Here is a 22,434-nt window from a genome sequence, read left to right as displayed (position 1 = left end):
TTAATAATCAACAAGTTAGGTGGGGCTGTGTTTTTTCTCCCTACTTCAATCGCCTTTTTTGTTAACCTCACTGCAAATATGGAGAAAGGAGAGATGCCTGGAGTGTGGGATTTTTTTCCCCCTTTTTCTTCAACAACAGTTGAAGATTAAAAGAAACGTCTCACAGAAATCTGTCAATTCTGTATGTGAATAATGCTGTGTGGAATTTAATGGCATGAGTTATATTGGGTTTCCTCTACACCCACATTTTCTCTCAATAAGATCAATGCCGCTCAGTGACAGATAGGGATGGTCTTTTGTATCTTCAAATTTCAGGTTTCTAAGGGAATAATTAGATGGATGGATGAAAAGTAATGCATCAGTCTGCGAGGGGAGCTGCACCCCGAGTTCCTGTAGTTCAACACGCATGCCTCCACGTGTTTGGTAGAAAACTGTTTAATAATCGTGTTGGGTTTCCATTGTTCTAAAAGTGGCTCTCTGCACTGATGTGGCGCTTTAAACCAATGGCAAACTTTTTGTGTTCTTTTTTTTTTATTGTTTATTTAACAGAGAGGATCTCCTTTTGATTTGGGGATATTTTTTTTAGAAAGGGAAGCATTCTCATCTATTTCGCTCTGTTCCTTTTCAAACTTTCAGGTGTCGCTCGCAGGTAACCAGCATGGAAAAGGTTCTTCCTCCAGGGGAAATGAAGTAGGTTGAATCGCTGAGTTTACAGAGACGCTTTAGACCTTTTACTGTAAGTGTGACATTTAACTCTGATGTGTTCGAACACACGTGCTGAACGAAATTCCCACAAATGAGATCTGATGACAGCGAGCATGAATTTACAAGAATTTGGCCGCAGTGTGAATGTTACGATATTCCATAAGTGATGGCAATAAAAACAACAACCAAAGTTGTTAGGCCACCCCTCATTTCATTGTATTTCTCCGGGAAAAACACACGGAAATCCAGTATAAAGCCAAACCAGAGTTTTTGAAAGTCAACATTTGGTATGACCACTTTTATTCCTCAACTTTTTAAGACAAGCTTTCTTCTCATTTCTTTAAGTAGTCTTCAGGAATAGTTCTCCAGGCTCTTTGAAAGACATTCAAAGCTCTGCTTTAGATGTTGGCTGTCTTTTGTTCCATTTCCTGTCAAGATGATCCCAGAGTGCTTCGGCACTGTCGAGGTCTGGGCTCTGGGGAAGCCCATCCATGACTGATAGTGTTGCATATTGATGTCATTTAGATTTGGATTCATCGCTCCATAAAACCTAATACCTGCTTTTCAGTCGGTTCTAGTGTAATTTGGCATTTTATTAAAAATGGCTTGTTGACCATTTCTAAAAAAGGCAAACAGCAGACGGATCAGCTGAATGGCGAGATGCCTCCTGCATGCCCTGTGTCAGCTCTTTGCAGGATTTTTTTCCTATAGGACATGAAATCAGCATCACATACTGTTCATCAGCCATGCCGCTTCATCTTTTGTCCTCCACCTGTTCAGTTTCCTCAGATTTGTTTTAGAACACACTGCAAAGCAAAATACTATTTAATGTCTGTCAAACTGTGACGTTTTTCAAGTTTTATTGTCACATACAGATAAACAGTGTAGCAACATGAAATTCTTTGGCTTGTGCTCCTCAGCTTTACATGAACATATAGAAGTGTGCAGTTATATTAAAGAAGAAACTAATAATAATAATAACAAAATACTAAAGTATTAAATATTATAGAATTTAAGAGAATTGTTTGGTATTTACAGTTTGTGCAAAAACGTGTGCAGTGAGGATTTAAAGTGGTCGAAGTGACCGTATTAAAGTGAGTGTGTAATGGTGTGTGCAGTATGTCAGCAGTTCAAACGCCTGATGGCTTGTGTGTAGATTGGCATTTTTCAGAGCTCTAAAGAAATTAGAATAAATTAATATTATATTCATAAGTCAGCATTAAGTGGCTTAACAAACAATATAGTCTGAAAGACCGTCATAAAGCCTGGACCACTATCGCTCATATCACTTACATTTTTTTTGCAAAGGTCTGACTCCTTGGAAGTAAAATATAAGGACAAGAGGGGCGGCCCAAGACTTTTGCACAGTGCTGAGTTCTGAAATTGATCACTTTTGTGCAGAGTGGGGGAGCTGAAGTTTCCATAATATATTCCATGTTATTTAACCCCACCTGGAGTTTTAGAACCTCTGGATGAACATTTGTCTGCTGACCACACTTTACAGTTGCCCATTAATCCTGTAACATTCCAAGGAAGCATGCTAGGAATGGATGCTAGCTAAAACAGGTGGTCCTACACTAATTTCTTTTCTCCATTTTGTTTACATGTTAGAGAGCTTAAGCTGTGACACCACTGGTGCAGCGGGTTGCTAAGTCGTGTATGTAAACAAGATTAGTAGTGACCTTATGTGGAAAGATCGGATACTGGTCACTCCCAAACAAAGAGTGGAATTTCAGTTGTACGTAACTCCAAACACTCCCACCTGAAATAATATGGAAATCTGCATTTGCATTGTTGAGGTTAGATAGGTAATACAAGCTAAAATGACTACAGAAAGCTTAAAATTAATCTGAGTTTACTTGCAATTTTTTTTACATTAAAAAAATTAAGTCGTTTATACAAAGACCAACTCAATTAGACAATAATTAATCTGATTATTTGTAAACATGATCCACTTTAGGCCAAACTCAAACATTGTGAAATAAAGAAAAAAAGGTCAGTTTCACATAATTTGCACAATAGCAGTATTAGCTGTGAACAAGACCCACACAGTGTTCTTGTTTCTGTACAGGTTTCAGTGCATTCCAGCTTTTCACTGCTAAATATGCAGATTTTTTTGCACCCAGAGGCTGAAAGCACATTTTAAACACTTAAAAAGAAAAAAATGTTGGCGTCTTTTTATTTTCCTGCGTGTTGTTGATCTGGCTCAGGGGTTAGGTATGACTGCAATGTGGTAGAGACAGAAGCTGCAGTCAAAGCTCCTGTGATAGGGTGCAGACTTCATAGAGACCAGCAGATGGAGGGGAGAGGATCTGCGTGCATCCTGAAGGTTTAGCAAGAACTGAGAGGTTACACTCCTCCAGTACAAAGATGACCTGTCACACACTGAAGCATGCCTTATCAATGCAGACGAGCATCCTGTTTATGTACCTCACAGAGCACAGCTATCACAGGAAAGGAGAGAGGGATTACAGATGGAAATATGTATGAAATGTTGTATCTCCCTGTCTCTCTCTCTCCCTATACCCAGGCGAACTTGGAGGCAGCGTGCATGTGATGCCTGCATTTCCATTTTATTCGCTAATTAATGTTGTTTTGTCTTCAAAGTGCATTTGCAACCTGTAGTTATCAGCCTTGATCGCAGCATTTTCAAGGTTGTCTAGATGTGAGCCGTCACATAACAAACAGGTGTAAATATAGAATAACAGCTCAACAGAGAAATGGAGGATTTATGGCATGTGGAGAGCACTGTGCAAACGAGGCACAGGAGAGATAGTTTGTGATAACGTGAAGGACAAAACAGGCATAATATTTCTATCTAGATCGCTTTTACAAAAGCTGCTTTTCACCGCCTGCTTTTGTTTGTGCGCGTCTGCTCGGCGTGTCCGTTACGTTTCCCTACATGTGCTCCGTATTTGTTGGTGTGGTCCTTTCTCTTGGCAAACACCCAGCACGCTGCATCTCTCCACCTGCTCTGCATCAGCCAGAGGGGCAGGCCTCAGTCTCACACTTGCACAGCTCACACACACACACACACACACACACACACACACACACACACACACACACACACACACACACACACACAGCTGTTGAGCTGTGTTTCATTCACATCGTCACCCTTCTGACATCTGTCTATGTGTGTGTCACGGTGCCGGTGTGTGTCTGAGTTAGCAGGGTGGTTGGTGTGCGAGGTGAGGTTAAATGGGTGCCTAGCAATGAGAGGAGGCAACTGAGGCGGAACTGGCAGAATATCTCACACACACACAAGCAGTGACAACAGAAACAACACTATCAGAGCAACATGTAAACTGCAGGTGCGCCCTATGCCTCGGTGATTATTCCATACTTTGTTTCGACCCTGCCGCCTGTCACCGTGTGTGCGATAATGTGTGATAATGTATGTGCGACCTCGTGCAATGTGCACTTGCAGAAACACACTTTGAGTTTTGCACTTGTTGCTTTGCAACATCTAGAACTGGATGCAGCAAAATATTTATTTTTTCCTGATTTCATTTGAATCTGACGTCGACCTGGTTAGTGGGGACCGGAGATTTTCCTCTGGTGCTTCCTGTGATGACAGGCAGAATCCTCATCCTCGGAGTTGGTTTCTCATTTGACCTTTCCATGTAACATATTTTTCAGACAGACATACCAAATATCAGACCTCGGTTGCAAATGTCACCAGCTTAAGCCGACATAAAAAACCAAACCCTGCAAAATTTGCACGAATGCATGTTTTTTTTAATCCAACGAGCCTGCTCTAACCACAGGAAGTTGCATTTCTGCAGGTGGTTTTTACAACTGAAATCACGATGGCCTGTGTGGCTTTACATGTGTTTGATCCTTATCCACTCTTGCATTGTACATCATGATGCACGTTGAATTGACTGATTGGACTGGCCAACCTGCAACCATCTGGGATAGGCTCCAGCCTCACCGTGACCTTGAATTGGATAAGTGGAATTAAATGGATGGATGTACACTGAAACTAAAGAGCTATATGCTGAGCAGAAACCCATCTGCTTTATCTGTAAATGAACTTTTTTTCCCTTTTTTTTTGGACCGCCACATATGTCGGGATCAGCCGCAGTATTTCAACGAATCCCCGTGTGACTGAAAGCGCACACTGTTGTCAGCGTTGCTTTTCTATCATCATAGTACACAGCTGTCATTTAACAGAGGAAGAAAGGCAGAGTAGGATGCCAGTCGACAGAGGGCCTGCATTCATCACCTGTTGCTGCGAGCACAACCTCGTTCTTGCCTTTGCATGAATGAGGATATTTTATTTGGATTTAATTTAGCTAAAACCATTCACTGATTTAAAAAGACTTTTAGTCCACAAATGCTTACGCGGCACAAACTCGCATCAGTGTACTGTTGTTTTATATTTATCCTTTCTCCGTGTGCATCTTTTAATGTTCCGGACACGTGACGAAGGAGCAGCGCTGCCACTGCTCTGACACACACAAACATTACCGATGAGATGCATCACAGCCACCAGCAGCAAACCCCTGAAATCCTTGTCGAGGCAGGGCCGAGATTTGGTCCAGAATTTTTATCCCGCAGCTCCAAGCGCCGAGCGGGGCTGGCTGTGTTTGTTTGTGTTTCTGCTCCAGCCCTGCTTCCTGTAGCTCTGCGGTGTCAACCCGCCCACTGTCCTCCCGTCAGACCCGTGGAACACAGCCCCGCTGCCACAGCGCAGCACAGGCACCCCAGTGACTGAGGTTTCCTCTTGGACTGACTGAAGTGTTTGCTGTTTTCCACATTGTTGGAATTCAACACCAGCCTGTTTACTGGTCCCCATGTGGCTCCAGTCTCTCTCCCCTCCTCCTCCTCCTTTCTTTCTGCATTTTTTCCCCCTTTCCACAACATACCTTCTTTATATGGTGTGTGTATCCTCCTTTCACACAAAGTACGCACACAGCACACCTATGAAGTGGAATTCTTGCCTATATTAGACAGTCCACAGTATATACTGTAAATCTCATGTGGCGTAAATCACAATGGTCAGTATGAGGTTGAGTGTTTGCTTTTATCCTTTATTACAAAAACAATCATGTGTTCAAATGAATAAATAATTTTATATCACTGAAATAGAGCTGAAACAACGGCAGTACACTATAAATATGTTTGGTTTATTTTAGACATACACACACAAAAGCAGGAATCTCGGGCGTCCGAGCTAAATATTTAGGAATGTTGCGAGACTCTGGAGATCTGCCGCTTTCATAAATATCCACAGCGACGAGGTAAGAAAGCAGCAACGCTTCACCCTTTACAGCAAGCTGAATGTCAAGAACAAATGAGCTTGAAGCAGTGCTATCAATGTCCTCACTGTGACATTTGGAGTGTTTTTTCCCAGGTGAGGTACTGCATGTGCATCGGGGACTTGATTTTCATATGCTTTATTTTTGCAGCTGACAATAAATCATACAGTAAATCAAAGGAAATAATAATAATAATAATAATAATATACATCTCAAGGAAAAAATGTTAACAAGATGACGAGGTGCATGCAAAATGAGAATCTCTTCTTTTTCCTTTTCACTTCCTTCCCTCGGTACAGCCAGATGGCAAAGCTCCAGCTCTGCAGTCCTCTTCATACACTCATCATATTTGATGGGCATCCTGCTGCTGCCGAGTTTCAAGGAGGCCGCGTGTTTACCAAATGACACTCGTGACAAAAGAAAACTTCTATTTAGCAAGCTGGTTCTTGGATGAGGTGCACGGGGGCAGCAGCGCACGCGTGTGTGTGTGTGTGTGTGTGTGTGTGAGTGCAGACCATGTAGTGTGTGCAGGTGTGTGTGTGTTGTTTCTTTCACAATCACGTTCTGCCTCTTCTGTTTTTCTCTTTCTCTAAACTATGTTACATTTTATTATCATTTTTGTGCATTGAACCACTCCAATACAGAAAGATTTGCTTTCACATCATAAATATCATACATGGGGGGTTTGGGGGGGGGTCTCCTCCGCTGATGGATTCAAACATTCAGGACAAACTTTAAGCAAAACAAAAATCACCTGTTGTACATTTGCAACTGAAACAGGTTTGGGGTTTTTAATCTTTTATGTTGTCGTTGCTGTCGGTTGCCCTTTCGCTCTCATTACGCTCTAATCTTATGCTAATATTGTCTTTGTCTTCAATGGTGAGGAATTCCCATCAAAGTTTTCCCCTTCTCTTAATACTTTAGGGAATTTTCAAACGTCGGGATGTATGGCTGTAATGCCCCAAGATTTGTTCTCCCTGAAAGAAATGATAGAGTAAGAATATATTAACTACAGAGCAACCTGGCTTTACGCGGTCTGCATTTACTCTTACTTCATTTTAGGTTTACCAATATGTTATGCATAAATATATATATATACGAATATAGATAGAAATCAATATATGCTTTGCAGCATTCCTTTAATTTAAAATTTAAAGCCATGTTCATGCATTAAAAAGCAATTTCATATTCTCGACTGCAGGGTTTAGATGCAAATCCATGGGGCATTACGTTAAAACCATAAACATCATAAAAGAGGAAGTAGAAATTAAAAATGGAGGCAAAAATGAGGACGTTTAACTGGTCATTAATAACTGAATGCTTTCTCGTTTGTTGATGTGAGAAACAAAAAACTAAAAAAAAAACTGTATCCAAGAAAGAACAGAAAAATGGCGAGTGTAATGAAAAATAAAAACCCATTTAAAGCAAAGTATTTTTTTTTATTCACACAAATTTAATAAGATATATAACAACCGTTTGGTCCATAAATATTTAAGGGGAAATAGTTTCTATACACCATCTTTGTCAAGAAACAGGGAAACATGGACAATCTTGATAGAACACTTACTGTACTCAACTATTAACACGAAGATCAATATATAAGGTTCTCGGATTACCCAACTATATCTGAAAGAGTGCACAAATGCTTTCTGTGACATCGCTGCCCCCTTTTTAACAGGATACACCATAAAAAGATCTTCGGAGATAAGATGCAAAACAGTACAAAACTAGTGAGGCGCCAAAAAGGATGTGAATCAGTTAACAAAGAACACATAGATCCTGAATTTCACAAACTTCTCCCAAGTTATAGCGTAAGGCACATAGAAGAACTGAGTTAGGCATCTACTTCATCGAGTAGATCGGGAGCGCCACCTTTGCCCCCCGACGGAACAAACCGTGACGCCCGCTCGCGACGAAATGCGTCGACTCCATTGAAGATTTGCTCGCCCTTTCCTTTTCTCTCGCTCTCTACCTTTCAGCCAGAAGAAACGTGGTTGGGTTTTTTTCTTTTTCCCTTTTTTTGTGTTTTTTGGTCTGTTCAGTGGCAAGTGTCGTTAAACAAAGCAGAAATATATGGCCGGAAAGGAGAACACACGGACAGTGATTTCCCGCTGGCTGCCTCTCACGACTCCACCTATATGAGGTCATTTGAATGTTCATGTCAGCTCTACAAATCTACGTCGCGACCGCTTCACTCCTCGCCCTGCTCTGTTCTTTTTTCCCCAAGATCACATCGTTACCCTGAGCAACATGATAAAAACAATAATGCACTTTTCACTGGGCAGTATATTGTCACTGTGCAATCGAGTTTAGCTGTGGATCTACGCTCACTAGGCTTTTTATCCGCGGTTAATCTGTGAGGCCAACAAGACGACGACAAAAAGAAAAGGCAAAAAAACAAAGTGCTCTGTCGTGAAAACAATCCTTAATCCGAATTTCTCTGGCCAGTTTCTAATTGTCGAAAAGGTGACGACATCACACGTTGAACAGTTACCACTGTACAGATTGAGGGGTTTGCTTCTCTCTCCTCGTCACAGTAAAGTTGTGATAAAAATGCTTACGCTTTCCTATCTGCACATTTTTCTCCTTCGTCTTCTTTTTCTCACGTGTAGCTCTGATTCCATCCAACTCAGTCTTTAAGACCGAAACATTCGGAAATAATTAAAGCCTGTTTTCTGGAGTTACCCATATACAGAACATTCTACAAGTTTATTTTTCCCAAATGAGTCCAAAACAGAAACAAAAGTATTTCAGTCGGATAGTGCGAACACAGTGCATACATGTACAGGAATCTGAGGGCAAAATAGCGCTAGGATTTTCAAATTGACCAATTAACCATAAATTAGGGCGGGCTCGTTTTCCTTCTTTTTTTTAACCAGAATTCAAGACAAATGTACAAATTAAGTTTTCCAGGCAAACTTCAAGTTTCGGTTTTTTCCTTCCTAAAGCCTTCGCCTCCAAAAACGTCCCATCCCGAGTCAATCTCTGCATCTGCAGTTTCAAATGCTACACATTAAAATGGTTTCCTCTTAATGCGGTCGCTGCTGCTTGTTGCTCTTGTTGCTCTTGTTTGCGTGCACAGTGCAGCGCTTTCTGTTCCAAGGAGCTGTCTCTGCTTGACTTAAAGGTGTCACTTTAAAAAATAAAATGTGAAACTGAAGAAAGAAAAGAAAGAAAGAAAAGTAAAAGAAAGAAAAAGGGGAAACAAACCCAAATAGAATCAGTCTGCTAGAGATAGCTTGTTAGAAAAGGTTTGTCAAGGTAGTTTGCGAAGGGCTCCCCGAATCATGGCTGTCCAAACTAGAGGTGACGGAGGTCACTACAGTGATAGAGGGGTTTGTCAGGTCTGTTAGTGTGGCCGCGCTGGAGGGGGGGGTCAGGGCCCCACTGTCGGATGAGGGCGGAGGGAGTGAGGTGCCATCAGCCTTATCAACACCTCCATTCTCCTGTCGCAAAACGTTCCTTCTGAATTTGGCTCTTGCGTTTTGGAACCAAACCTGCAAACCAATCCCAATGTGGCTTTTACTTTTAGTGCTTTAAGGAATTTTCTTTTCTTTTCTTTTTTTAAAGAAAGTATCAGATCATGTGTACATTAGCTTACAAGTCAAGTTATCACAGCTGTTACTGTATCAAAGTTGTCTCAAGTATATGAATCTTTGTATGATACATTAGTTGGGGCTTAAGGGCCAAGGTAACAATGAACCAGTGAGTCTGTGCTGAACACTCAATACAAGAATGTGGATTTTTATAGCAAATCAAAACAAAATGCTACAATTTACTGATTCGTTTGCTTTGTTTGTTTTTAACTGTGAGAGTTTAATTAAACCTTTTTTCTGCTCTAAAGTAAAAAGTGCACTCTGGCTACTAACAAAGTTAGCAATATAAGAGTTAACTACTTTCTCCTTTCTTTCCCTCCAAAAGAAAGAAAAAGAAAGAAAGAAACAACATCTACAAATTCCAGATAAACCCCTTGGATATACATCTAATGACTGAATGGACCAACAAAAGAAAGCAAAACTAAAAAAAGATGACGACATCAATGATCACTTTGGTGTCAATGAGAAGGAGGAGTGGCGTGCAGACACACACGTGGGGTGAACGACTGTAGTAGCTGCAATGACTCTTACCTGTAGGACTCTCTTAGTCAGGCCTGTTTTCTGGGCCAGCTGCTTTAAGTCCTTGGCATCGGGGTTGTGGTTGATGGCAAAGTAGGATTTCATTGTCCGCAGCTGATGGTGCTTGAAGGAGGTCCGCATGCGTTTGGTCTTCTGCGTCGGAGGGTAGGCCTGCTGGTCCCGGTCCAAGTGATCGGTGTCGTTCTCGTTACAGCCTGAAGAGAGGGCAGAGCGTGAGGCGGGCTTTAAAAAACAAACTTTGGCAGGTCAGTTTACATTTGGATAAACAGCCCTCTGTGTCAGACTTCATTTGCACTGTGCCCCAGGCCACTAGCACCGCTATAAAGATAAGAAAACAGCTTCATTCCAGTGATTTCCAACTGACGCTGGTGAAAAAAGAGACAAAGGATTTCCACTGACAGGCTAAGGCAGAAACAGCTGTTCTGTGTCGTCACGGCGTATCGTCAAAGTGCTGATAACAATTAAAATCCTCAACAAGCCGAGAAGCTGAGTGAAGCGGCTAAAAGGAAAATAAACCCCGGTGTGTGGCTCGTGTCTGTGTGAGCAGATCTGAAACAAGAAACAGCAAAAAGATGAATTTTAACTGTACGCTGGGACGGGGCTGAATTATTTCTGCTTGTGTTTGCAAAGACTAATAGGCCTAATGGGCCTCATTTGTCAGTAGCTTAGTGTGTAAAATACTTAAAACGGATCCAGTAAATTAAACGCACGCGCTGCTTAGCAGTGTTGCTTGTCACTGCAAGAAAAAAGGTTTTTTTCAAACACAATTACAATTTGATTTTTTTTATTATCCCAGACTTTATGAGATTTCGCCCAAAAACATACAATGAAAATGTATTTATCTTGATCCTCACATAAAAGAAAACATTTTCAGGAAAGCACGTCTAAAATATCTGAATCTTTTACGTCACTGCAAAAGCAGCAAAAATATAGAAGTATAGGATTTCTAAATTATAAAGTGTGTCCTACTGAGCCAAAGGTTCTATTTTTGGGGCTAAATTACACCTCATTTAAACGAAGAACAGAGATGCTGACACGTGTGAAAGGCTTTAATTATGTTTGAATATCCAGCATTAATGTAACAATCACTGACATTTGTGCTCTTCTGTTCCAGTCTTCACTGGCTCGTGTTCAACTAGATATTACCCACTAGGGGTCTCTATATCCAAACAAGACCAGCTTTGCTGTGGAATCCACAGTAGACTCGCACACCTTTCCCTGGTGAAAACAAACATGGATCTGCTGCAAAAGCAGGAACAAAAACCTCAAACAAAACCTCTTCCTATTTGTTATGAATAAGAGCCTGCTGATCTGTGCAGCCATTTATATGAACACGAACAGAGTGATGCTATAAAGAGCGTGTTCATAATGCCAGAGCCCAGTGGAGGAAAAAGTGCTTTGAAAAAAAAATATATGTACATATATATTTCTTTCAGTTGATGCAGTTTTAATTTAACTTTAAAAAATAAAATAAAATCTCTCATTTGTGAGGTCATTTTAACATTTTAACGTTTAAATTAATTACATGTGGCTAAAAACGAAAATATCCTTTTAAAAATCGATGGTGTTTCCACTCGAGTCTCTTCTGCTGAAGAGTCCCAAATGAACACTGTTATATTCCCTCTGGGACTTTTATTGTGTCTGCGGTGCATACCAATTAGTTCACATGGACATCACTGTAACTGCGCGTTGGGCCTTTTTCTGTGAGCGTGGATTTTTATTTCTATTTTATTTTAACTTGTCCTCAGTTATAACGCTTTGGCAGAATAAGCGTAATCTCTTATTCTTACTACAGAAACAAAATCACGGGACTACAATGGCTTTTTTCCCTATTAGGGCATCAATGAGAATCTGGAATTTGCATAATCCCCTCGAATTGTGTTTAGGAATAACAAACCAAAGCTCATTTAACCGGAGCGCTGACTGTACGGTGCTGTGTTTTCAGCCCCTGGCCTCTCCCTGCAGCAGGCCCCTCTGCGCGGCGCTGCTCTGTCCCTGAGAACTGTGCTGACCGCCGCACAGGAGGCCAGGGATTCCAACGTCACCTTCAATTAACAAAGAACAATTAACGCGCAGATTACCCCTATTCCTCCCCATTCACTAGGAACACAGGAAACTTGGCGCACAATGCCAAACTTTCTCAACCGCACACTAATTCGCAGAAAGCAAGAACAAAATGGGGACACTGCAGGGAGGGCCGGGGGTCGGGTTGTAACATTCGACGATCCAGTGCAGGATTTTACGTGAAACCTGCGTTTAACAGTGGCTTAATTTGCGCTTTCCAGCGTTTTTTTTTTTTTTTTTTTTTTTTTTTGTTCCTCCGATAAAATTGAAACACGCGGAATATTCGGATGTTTATTTGTCCACGATTTTTTTTTTTCTATATCACGTTTACTCCATTCAAACGCATTGTTTTTCACGTGTTAGGATCTAAATTCGTTCTAATTCTAAAAGTCGATGAGCAGGTTGACGGCGAGGTCAACTTTCGATCATTCTGTTGGCGGAAACGGTGCGTAAAAGACGCGTGGACGGATCAATTAGCCCGCAGCTCCGGGCGCCCGTGCAAGACGTTCACGTGCATTTACAACAAGGCCTGCATTAGGAATGCATCCATTTCATTTATTTAAAGAATAGGAGTGTTATAGAGGGGATACTGAAGGGCCCGACTACAACTAAAAAGCGACAGTTTTGTGCGTAATGGAAACAAAAATGTAACTATCCATCAAAAAAAAAAAAAAGAATTTGTGAGATTTCTGTGGATTTTTTCTGATTCACCCGATTTTTTGTTTGTTTGTTTTTTTAAGGAAAGAAAGGGATAGGGGGGGGGGGGATTAATTATGGCAGCACCGTTTGACAACCTTTATCATTTCAGTCACTCACTATGCAGCAGAGAGTTCCCAAACTGGTGTTTCGCTAATTTACGCGAGAATCTGTTTAATGTTTAATTTCATTGTTTGTTTCTTTGTTTTTGTGATGACAACATTATAAGCTCGGCATGTTTTTCCTGGTTTCACTGTCCTCTGCTGGAAACGTCCATGCTCTAAAACTTCAAGCAGATGTGAGCGACACCAAAACTAAAGGGGATATTTTATTGTGAGCGTGTCTGTATCGTCGTCGTCGTTGTTGTTTTTTTGCTCCGAGCAGCTCAGCTGTCTCACCTGTGTTGTAGCTCGGTATATCTATCCCCATGGCCGGACTCTTCCTCTTGCGCGGCCTTCCCTTTTGTGCCGTGCCGGTGCCGTTGAAGTAGGGTAGAGTGAGGCCGCCTCCCTTGGCTGCCAGCTCGGCGAAGTTGAGCTGGGGGTGGTAGTCCGGTCCCTGCACCAGCGTCTCGAAGTGAAGTCGGCAGTACACTAGGCTGTCCTTCATGCCGAAGTGATCGCCCGTGGTCAGGGTCTTGTTGCAAGTGGTGCACGTGAAGCAGCTCAGGTGGTAAACGGAGTCGCGCGCTCGCATCACCATCTCCGAGGCCGATATCCCGAGGTGGCAACGCGCGCACCTCTGCACGGAGAACCTTCTGGAACAGACACACAGTCAAGACTCCTCATACATAAAGACCAGAGTGGACAAACAGCACAGAGGGGGCAGCTGGGGGGGGGGGGGTTACTAAAATATAACCTGCAGTGTCACGAGCTAAAAGTAAGGCCTGCCTTCTTTAAGCGGCCTCTATGCGCCTTAGCGTGGCTCCAGCGTCCTGTACAGGATTACTAAAGCAGGCCTATACTTTGAGGTTGCATTCTGATAGCCACATCTGGCCCAGAACTGGGTGTGTACATGTGCGCGCAGAGTCGCTACACAACCTCGACAATAAACCCACGAACGCTAGCCCGTTTGCTTTGCCTCTGACACACGAATAACACAAGCATATGTTCAGCGACACTATCAGAAGGGCGAGTCAGCTCACACTTCTTACACAGGTATTTAATAATTACAGAGCGTAACTAACAGCATCCCGGCCTAAGCCTAATCAGTGCGGTATAAATGTGCGTTAAGAATATCGGATAGGACATTTTTGTCCAGCTGTTTTTCTGGAGCTACACGCGCATTACTTTAATATAATAATAATTAAATAATAATAAGAGTTTGGATAAGAGGGTGACTTATGCATTAAGTTCACATTTGCATTACACACCAAGCTACAGAGAGTAAGCACTGTTTCATCGTTATAACTTATTCCCGGTTACCAGCATTCAGCCCACGTTAGTGACAGCTGGGATGTTTTTCAGTCCGAGGCCTGCCACAGCCTGTTGATAACGGGCTGACGCTGACTATTCACAATTATTGCTAAAATTGTTATTTAAGAGTTGGAAATTAATATCATATATAAATAGGTCACTGTCTAACTGGGTCAGTGGATTTAGGTTTAGGTTACAGAGAGGGGAAAGAGGAACAGACGATTTTTGGAGCAAGCCCGTGAAACTGAAACGCTAAACTTTCAGTTTTCTTACCTGTAGTAATCCTCCTTGCAATAGATACTCCCATCCTTGGCAAAACACGTTAGCTCCGACTCCAGCGCTAGTTTACATTCACAGCATTTGAGGCACCGCAGGTGCCACTGTTTGTCCACGGCCAGGAGGTAGTATCTATCCGAAATCTTGCCGCCACAGCCGGCACACAGGGCTGGCTTCTCTGGGCTCATAGAAGGCATGGTCTGGGACAAAGAAGGAAACAAGGCTCATGGAAGCTGACTGCTTCAACCCACTGCTGGGAAAATCTTCAAAACATTGTGCTTAAAAGAAGAAAAGAAAAAACGAAAGTCTCGCCATAAAATTCAACTTTTTTTTTTTTTTAAATCTGGAAAGCTGCCTGAGAAACATTAAGTTATGGTTACAGCTTAATGTGCAAATAGGTCTTACTTATGGAACAAACGCCATCTATGAATTAAGCCTATTTACCTATTATACGTATGAACTTATTTTAGCATCGAGGAGAAGGAAAAATACAGATGATGCTGTTTTCTTCGAATAAATTTAAAAATAAATAATACATTTAAAATAAATAAAAAATAATAATTTTTAATAAAAAATCGGGTCAGCTTCTGTTTGCAAATATGAAACTGAATAATGCAAAACGCTGTCAGAGAAATAATACGCCGACATTAATGTTCGTTTTATTTGATGACAAGACTAAAACGGTGCTTTAAATATATTTAGAAATAACGACACCAGAATTAAAAGCTGCCGTTCACGACAATTATTTTTGTGCAGAAGAAGAAGACGCAGCCATTAAAATAACACCGCTGCTATGAAATCTATCATATCTGCGAGAATAATATGGATAAAGACGAGAATCCTCCTCACTGGCCTCCTACTTACCACCCAAATGACTGCACGTTTCCGGGCACGTTAACGTTTTTCGGTCTTGCGGTAACGGCGATTAAAGCGACTTTTTAGCCATTATTTCACACACGGCTCGGCCTGGCTCTTACCGACTCTCTTCCGTTCAGCTGCATGCCCTTCGCCAGACGAGACTCCGTTTTCGACCTTCTCTCCATCTCCTCCATGATTCCTTGGATGTGATCCCCGGAGATCCCGTGGAAAAGCATGGCTCCAGGTCCTGGACGCAACGTGCAACTGCCTGCCTCTGTCTTGCAGCCCACAACTTCCATATAATGCACTGCAGCGCTGCGCCCCGCTCTCTCAGCGCATCCAAATGGGCTCTGAGGCTCTAAAAAGAGGCACAAGGAAGAAGAAGGAAAAAAAATAGACACAACCCCAGAGATTCAGATCACCTCCTCAGCAGAAGCAACGGGAAGAAAAAGAACAAAACGAAGAAACTACAGCATGAGTGGGGCAGGAGGAGCTCTCCTTCTTCCTGTGAATGTCTCTCCTCCAGGAAAAAACCCCCAAAAAAAACAAAAAAACATATAGTCCAAATGATGCGACAGGCCGGTGTGGAAGTGGTGGTGGTGGAGTTTGAGGAGGGAGGAGGGGAGGGAGTGTGAACACTGGCCAAAATAATGACACAAAGTTTTTTTGTGTGTGTTGTTGTTGTTGTTTCTTTTTGGTGATCTCTCTCTCTCCCAGTTTCCCAGTCCGGGGTTCCTCGGTGCTTGGAGGTCAGGTTGGGACTGCCTGGATTTGAGAACCGTGTCCTATTTGTGAAGAGAGCAGAGCCGGCCCAGTCTGAATAATTTGGTAGGAGGAGTTCCTCTCTCTCTCCCTCTCTCCCTCCCTCCCTCTCCCCATCTCTCTCTCTCTCCCTGCATCGCCGTTGATTTCTATTCAGTAACAAAGAGCTGTCACTCTCCCCTCAAAAACTCCTGATTCTGGACCACTGCTTTATGGTATTGACATTTTCATTACGTTTGTTCTGCCATTTAAAGGCGAGACGACGGGAACGTAAGCTGCACAAACTCGGTGCAAATATATTTGATTTATTTATGAAATCATATGCATCCAAGCAGGCGTCTGAGGCCCTCTGTGGTTTCACCGGGAGTCCTCACAAGTGGGAATAAACACGTGTCTCACGGGGTGTCGTTTAAAGACACTTTCTAATAAAACTTCATCATCAGACTGGAAGAGTTTTTGGGAAGTGTGAGCTGGACCGGACCGAGTGTTTGGTTTGGTCCCGAAAACACACACACACACACACACACACACACACACACACACACACACACACACACGCAACAGTGTGTTTGTGTTTGTGGCATAAATGTTCTGTCTGGGGCGGGGCAGTGATCAGTGATAGGCTAGAGGGCGGGGACAGATTCAATTGAACATTTTTGAAACAATGTGATTTGTTTTTGGCCCAAATGAATGAGATTTGGTTAAAAACTGAATTAATTAAATAATAAAATGTATCCCAGGTAACAACAGCCTCCTTACTCAAATAACCCGAACAGACTCCAGCTCGTTGCACATGCTTACATGTATAGAAATCTCTCTCTCCCTCTTTTAAACGCTCTTTTGAAACAGTCATTATCCACTGTCAAGGATTCATTAACGCGGCCCTTCGTCTTTTCTCTGTCTGCTGAATTAGGCCAAAACCTTGTTTACCTGCTGGAGAGTTGATCTGACAGCAGCCGAGAACTGTGTAGTCTCCGCATTTCATTTGTTTGTGTTTTTCTCTTTCTTTCTGCTTTTCTTCTTACGGGCTTTATAAGAAGCAACGTGGAAGTAAAGGCGAGATGAGAGAGAGACCTCCAGTTGGTGGTCGCCACAGGGAAACCTCAACCAGCTATTGCATATTTTTAGAAATTCATGCTTTTTAAAATTCCATCCCTATCTCCAAAGATGGTCTGCTTTACGCAGGGCGCAGTGGGGGCTGCAATAACGATCTGTGTCAGTTTTAAAAGGGTGTGGAAAGCTTTGTTGCCCAAATAATAAAGGCAGGAAATAAAAGGCGTTCAGCTTCCAGTATGCAGTGCGGACTTGGTGACAACAAAACTATATATATATATTTTTTTTTTAATTAATCCGTTCATTAATTGGAGATTTGGGCCGCGTGACCTTCCAGTTGGATCCACGCCAGCGAGCTGTGGTCTTTGTAAGATCGATGACGGCATTATTTTTCATAAACAACAGACAAACATCAGTCCCGTTAATAGATTTAGCAAAGCTCGGGGAGGTTTGCAGGTGTGGATGCTTCATCTCAAGACGTGTTACATTATCACGTGAACCTCCCACCACCCATCCACCTCACCGCACGCGCGCACACACACACGCGAGCACCACACACGCAAGCGAAGTTGTGTTGGCTTTAATTGGAGGCCCCTTGATAGCAGCGCTATAAGACGAGGCTTGAACCCTCCTGGACGGGCTGGAAGTGCAGCTGTTGTCAGACCCATAACGCTCATTTGCGCTCTGCAGTGTCCCAGCACCAGCCGCAGAGCGGTGGGGGAAAAGGGGCACGCAAAAAGGACACGAGGATTTCATTTCACCTGGACAAAGACGCCCCGAGTGGAACGATAAGCTCAGCTCTGTGTGCGATTTTTAATCTTAACTGCAGTTTTCCTGCCATTCTGCGTCTTCTCTGCGAATTAGGCGCTGGCAAAAGGGCGTGTTTCCAATATGAAGAAGTTTTTTAAAGAAAATATTATAATAATTATTATTTGTTTTTTTATGAAAGCGTTAATGTCGATAAATAACGCTGTCGTGGCCCGTTGCCTCCAGCAGTGACATTTAATATGACTGAAGAGCGCTTACCAATGTGTCAGTGAACACCAAGGGGATGGGGGGGGGGGGGATCTTTGGAGCTGCTGTTTGTTTTATTTTGTTTTTTTCTGTATTTAAAACATATTCATGAAGCTTTTTATTTGTCTGATTGTCTTTTTATTTCACTTCGGATTTTAGCCAAACTATATATATATATATATATATATCTGTATATATTTTTTTACAAAACGAAAAAAATGTCACTTTTATTTTGAAATATCTTTTTAAAAAATCTATTACACCTTCAGTATTTTTAAAGTGTCTCTAAAAAAACCTGTAGGAAATAAAACTGGGTGATTTTGTGTGTCAGCTTTAGTCAGTGAGAGTGATTTATCCAAGTTAAAGATTAATTTATTATTATCATTATTATTATTTAAGGAACTGAATTTATTTTAAGGCTTTGGAAAAACAATAAAGCACAAAAATCCACAGTGTCAGCATTTCTGTTTGACATGGCGAGAGTCGGCTCAGTGGGCCACTGACTTTTGTCAAATACATAATGAAAATTAAAATAATAATAATACTAATATCACAATCACGCACACAGCGACATTTTGCCTGTATTTTCATAAAACGCATACATTTGTGTTTCGCACGATTTTACTGGCGTGCGAACTCCAATCTATTATTTATGTGCATAATCGAGACTGATTTAGGCAAACAGAAAAATAATAATAAGAAAAAAATATATAAGTTTTTTAAAATCACACACCGATCGAGTGCGTTTGTAGTCCAAATCTGCGCTTTTATCCCGGACAAAATCACCCATGTCACTGTCTTTATCACGCATCAGATCTGTCGCGCATTGCTTCACACGCTCCACGCTTCTCCTTTCGTTTCCCCCCAAAGCCCTCTCTGTGTTACTAGTATTATTATTATTATTAGCGTTGCCCTCAAGAATAAATAGCTATGGAAAAAAGTCTTACCTGCGGCTGTGCAGTGTGTGAGTGAGATCCCTGTGCAGCGTGCAGACTGAGCCGCTCCGGACTGTGCGCAGTGTGCAGAGGAGACAGAGGAGAGGCTGCCGGTAGATGGGGGGCTGTTCCTCGTTTCTGAGCTTACAGTTCTAGTTCGGGCGTCAATTAAAACACAAGACATTTAAATATTCCTCTCTCGTAGGCAGACGGCCCTCAACACACCGCAGCACACAGAAAACGGGGAGCCATGAGCCAATGGCCTACTCAGCATGTAGGTTATAATCTGTGATGTGCTTCTGAATTAAAGTGGTGAAGTCGGTGGTCGCCAAATGAAAAAAAACACACAACAACTATCACTGTATAAAATAAAATGTAGGGACTTTTCAGCAATTAAATATGTATTTGTCCTTTAAACACTCCAACTTAGCCTGTGCTGTAAATGAATCCAGCTCCTGCTTGGTTATTATTATTATTCATTTTACGCACCAAATATGAATAAACCAGCGTTTGGCAACCAGAAATGAAAGCTGGCACATCTGGGTCTAAACAGTTATAATCCCAAAATGCATCATGGCTTCTTTACCTTTTATTTTTAAAAATATATACACACACCGATCGTATTATAGGAGACTGAAGTGAGCTGAGCACGGTTACAGTCTCACTGGCTGGAGAGGTTTGTGTGAATAAATAATTAGGGTGTAAAGTCAAACTGGATCAATCAAATCTGACAAAGATAGGGAGCGCAGCAACACACGCCTGGAGGGGAAAAAATGTTTTGGTATTGAATAACCAAATACCAAATCGAAGCCATTTTCAAAATAAAAGTGCTCATTAATTGACGAATTGTGCGCATTTTAATCATGTGGGTACTGAACCAAAACCGCGGAGGGCTGCCTATTAGGAAAGGTCGCAGTTTTCTTGTTTCCCCCTCTCTGATTTCCTTGCTTTCATATTTGCGTGACGACAAACGAATAATAAAAATGTGCGACCTCAGGAGGGTTTAGATCCATTAATACAAGACGACACGTGACTCCTACCACACTTTTTAGTCTAATTTTATTGATGCATTTCATTAAAAACACAAATAAGACAAAAAAAAAAAAGAAGCATATCAAGATAAGCCCATTCTGTGGTTCATATTTGCATGCTATAAAGTGTGGCACACTGCACGCCCGGATCCTTTTCTGAGGAACTGAGCTGACAAACTTCATAAAAATTCAAAGCAATAATAAGTCTGTTCAGCCAGGAAGCAGACTTACACACTTGCCTTGTGTGGCCTTGTGTTGCAACATCTAATAAAAAAAAGAAACGCTGATGAAAAATTCACTAATAATTAATAATGTCAAGATTTTAGTAAATATTAATAGTGTTTATGTTTTGAGGATGGTTTGGTTGTGTCTCTCTCTTAATGAGACCGTATTTTCTCAATTTAAGAGGTAAATACAAGGAGCGTGAGGTTTCTCTTCCCCCACTCACGTCCTTATATTCTCCACCTGAAATGCAAACTGACAATCGTCCATTAAACGGTAACACCGGTAAGAGAATGCAAAACCGTTTAAAGAGCACTTAGCTCCTCCTGAAGTGCACGTTCATCTTTAACACGAGAAAGGGAGGTCATCCAGAAAAACAAGAGGATAACCCAAACCTGCTCGTGCTCCCCACGGAGCGCCGAGGCACGGGTGGACTCGTTTCAATTGACTACGAGTGAATAGAATATTGTGTGAACGAGCACTGGGGCTGGAGCAAAGGGTGACAATTAATTACACCTCTGTACCGCTTGCATAAATGATCACGTGCCACACTGCTAACAGTCATTTTGCTTTGCTCCTTCAGCCTGGGTTGACATCACAGTGTATCTCATCAATAATGCAACAACACTGAGATCTATTTCACAGCGTACCACAACACGGAACGCACACACAGCGTGCTAGGAGCACGATACCCAGACAGGCGCTGCAGCGCGCTTGGTTAAATCGGCGAAACGGCGGCTACAGCGCCAAGCAGGTCGCCTGGCTGTCCCCCGCCCACCCCCGCACCTCCCCGAGTGCCTGGCTCCTCTCTGCTGTAGGGCATGGTGGTTAGATTACCACACATCCAAAGTTCATCTGGAGTTATCATTTCTGGGTCACCTCAAGTGACACTCAGTCTCACAGAGGGAGCTCTCAGTCACTCCCAAAGCATGGCCAGAAAAGGAGCGTAGGAGAGGTGGTGGAGGCGAGGAGGCGAGGAGTAGGAGAGAAGCAAGGAAGAGGAGGAGGCGGTGGGAAGGCTCTCCCAGGATCCAGTGAGGTGCAGGGAACCACAGGCTAAACACTGACAGAATGAAGGAAAGGGGTGGGAAGGGAAGGGAGAGGGTGAGGCGGAGGAGGAGGAACAGAGGGAGGAGTGAAGCACTGTAAAGCTGTATCCCAGTCACATGAGCCTGGGTGGGTGGATGGTGAGACATCCTGGAAATATTTACAAACACACAGTGGACGTGACTTTCTAATTATTGAAGCAGAGGCGATATCAGAAATGCACAAAACGGGGAACGCGCCCCCCCGGCGGCGTCTCGTAAAGAAGCGAAATGATAAACGGCGATTTTAAGAAAATAACGACGTGCAGGATAATACGAGAATCTCCACGTCTCCTCCTGCTGGTCATTTCTCCCCCGCCTCTCCTGCTTCTACCACTTTCCCTTTTCTCTCTTCCAAGCAACGCTCCCCCCCCTCCCTCCCTCTCGCCCTCCACCCCTCCTTCGATCTCCTCCCTGCTCTGCTCTGCTGGAGCTCAAATCACAACCCCGGTCCCTGGCAGATGGAGGATAGGAAAGAGAAGCTCTTAACTAGCCAGCCTGAGCCGCTGCTCTCTGCACACCAACTGCTGCCTGCCTCCCCTCCCTGCCTCCAGAACAGCTACCACTACATGCACCCCCCCCACCCCCAGCACCTCTGGGGACACGGTATCCTTCTGGGGAATGGTGCGTGTATTAGTCCGTATCTGGACACACTAGAAAGGACATGGAAACATAATAGATGGATGTTATTTATCACTACATAACCTTATGGGGCAGAGCAGCGTTTGCGAGGAGAGGGTTAGTAAATATCGTTTTGCTGTCAAACAAGCGCCGTCTTTCTACTTCAGTGAGCGAGGACAGAGAGTCAGAAGACGGCGTAATGTGAAGCGAGCTGGAGGTTAGACGGCGTGACAGCTAAAGAAAGCGGCGACACGTCGGGTCCAAAGCGCAGACGAGAAATCATGAACGACT

At 42.7% G+C, this 22,434-nt stretch overlaps 1 protein-coding gene across 3 annotated transcripts; it reads right to left on the bottom strand.

Moving 5' to 3' along the window:
- Nucleotides 1–6,549: 6,549 nt before the first annotated feature.
- lhx9 (LIM homeobox 9) lies at nucleotides 6,550–19,497 on the bottom strand. Of its 3 annotated transcripts, none has more exons than XM_031739766.2 (6): nucleotides 19,197–19,480; nucleotides 15,540–15,778; nucleotides 14,560–14,762; nucleotides 13,270–13,628; nucleotides 10,103–10,305; nucleotides 6,550–6,952 (listed from the first exon to the last, which is right to left on the bottom strand). In XM_031739766.2, the coding sequence occupies exons 1-6, from the start codon at nucleotides 19,366–19,368 to the stop codon at nucleotides 6,896–6,898; spliced, it is 1,233 nt and encodes a 410-aa protein (XP_031595626.2). In that variant the 5' UTR covers nucleotides 19,369–19,480; the 3' UTR covers nucleotides 6,550–6,895. The 3 variants fall into 3 exon arrangements, with proteins under 3 accessions (XP_031595626.2, XP_031595625.2, XP_031595624.2); XM_031739765.2 differs by lacking the exon at nucleotides 6,550–6,952 and adding an exon at nucleotides 7,394–9,472 and having other exon boundaries at nucleotides 13,270–13,625; nucleotides 19,197–19,497; XM_031739764.2 differs by lacking the exon at nucleotides 6,550–6,952 and adding an exon at nucleotides 7,394–9,472 and having other exon boundaries at nucleotides 19,197–19,484.
- Nucleotides 19,498–22,434: the final 2,937 nt, after the last annotated feature.

The sequence above is a fragment of the Oreochromis aureus genome, linkage group 17 (assembly GCF_013358895.1).
Source record: "Oreochromis aureus strain Israel breed Guangdong linkage group 17, ZZ_aureus, whole genome shotgun sequence".
In the NCBI taxonomy this organism is placed as follows: domain Eukaryota; kingdom Metazoa; phylum Chordata; class Actinopteri; order Cichliformes; family Cichlidae; genus Oreochromis; species Oreochromis aureus.
This window is presented reverse-complemented; position numbering and strand designations above follow the sequence as displayed.

Bases quoted from the DNA above. Each gene is read 5' to 3' on its own strand.
- lhx9 (XM_031739764.2), bottom strand. From the start codon at position 19,368: ATGTCTTGTGTTTTAATTGACGCCCGAACTAGAACTGTAAGCTCAGAA. The intron at 13,629-14,559 runs GTAAGAAAACTG...TGTCTGTTCCAG, and splicing joins TGCAAGGAGGATTACTACAG to AAGGTTCTCCGTGCAGAGGT. The intron at 9,473-10,102 runs GTAAGAGTCATT...ATTGGTTTGCAG, and splicing joins TGACTAAGAGAGTCCTACAG to GTTTGGTTCCAAAACGCAAG.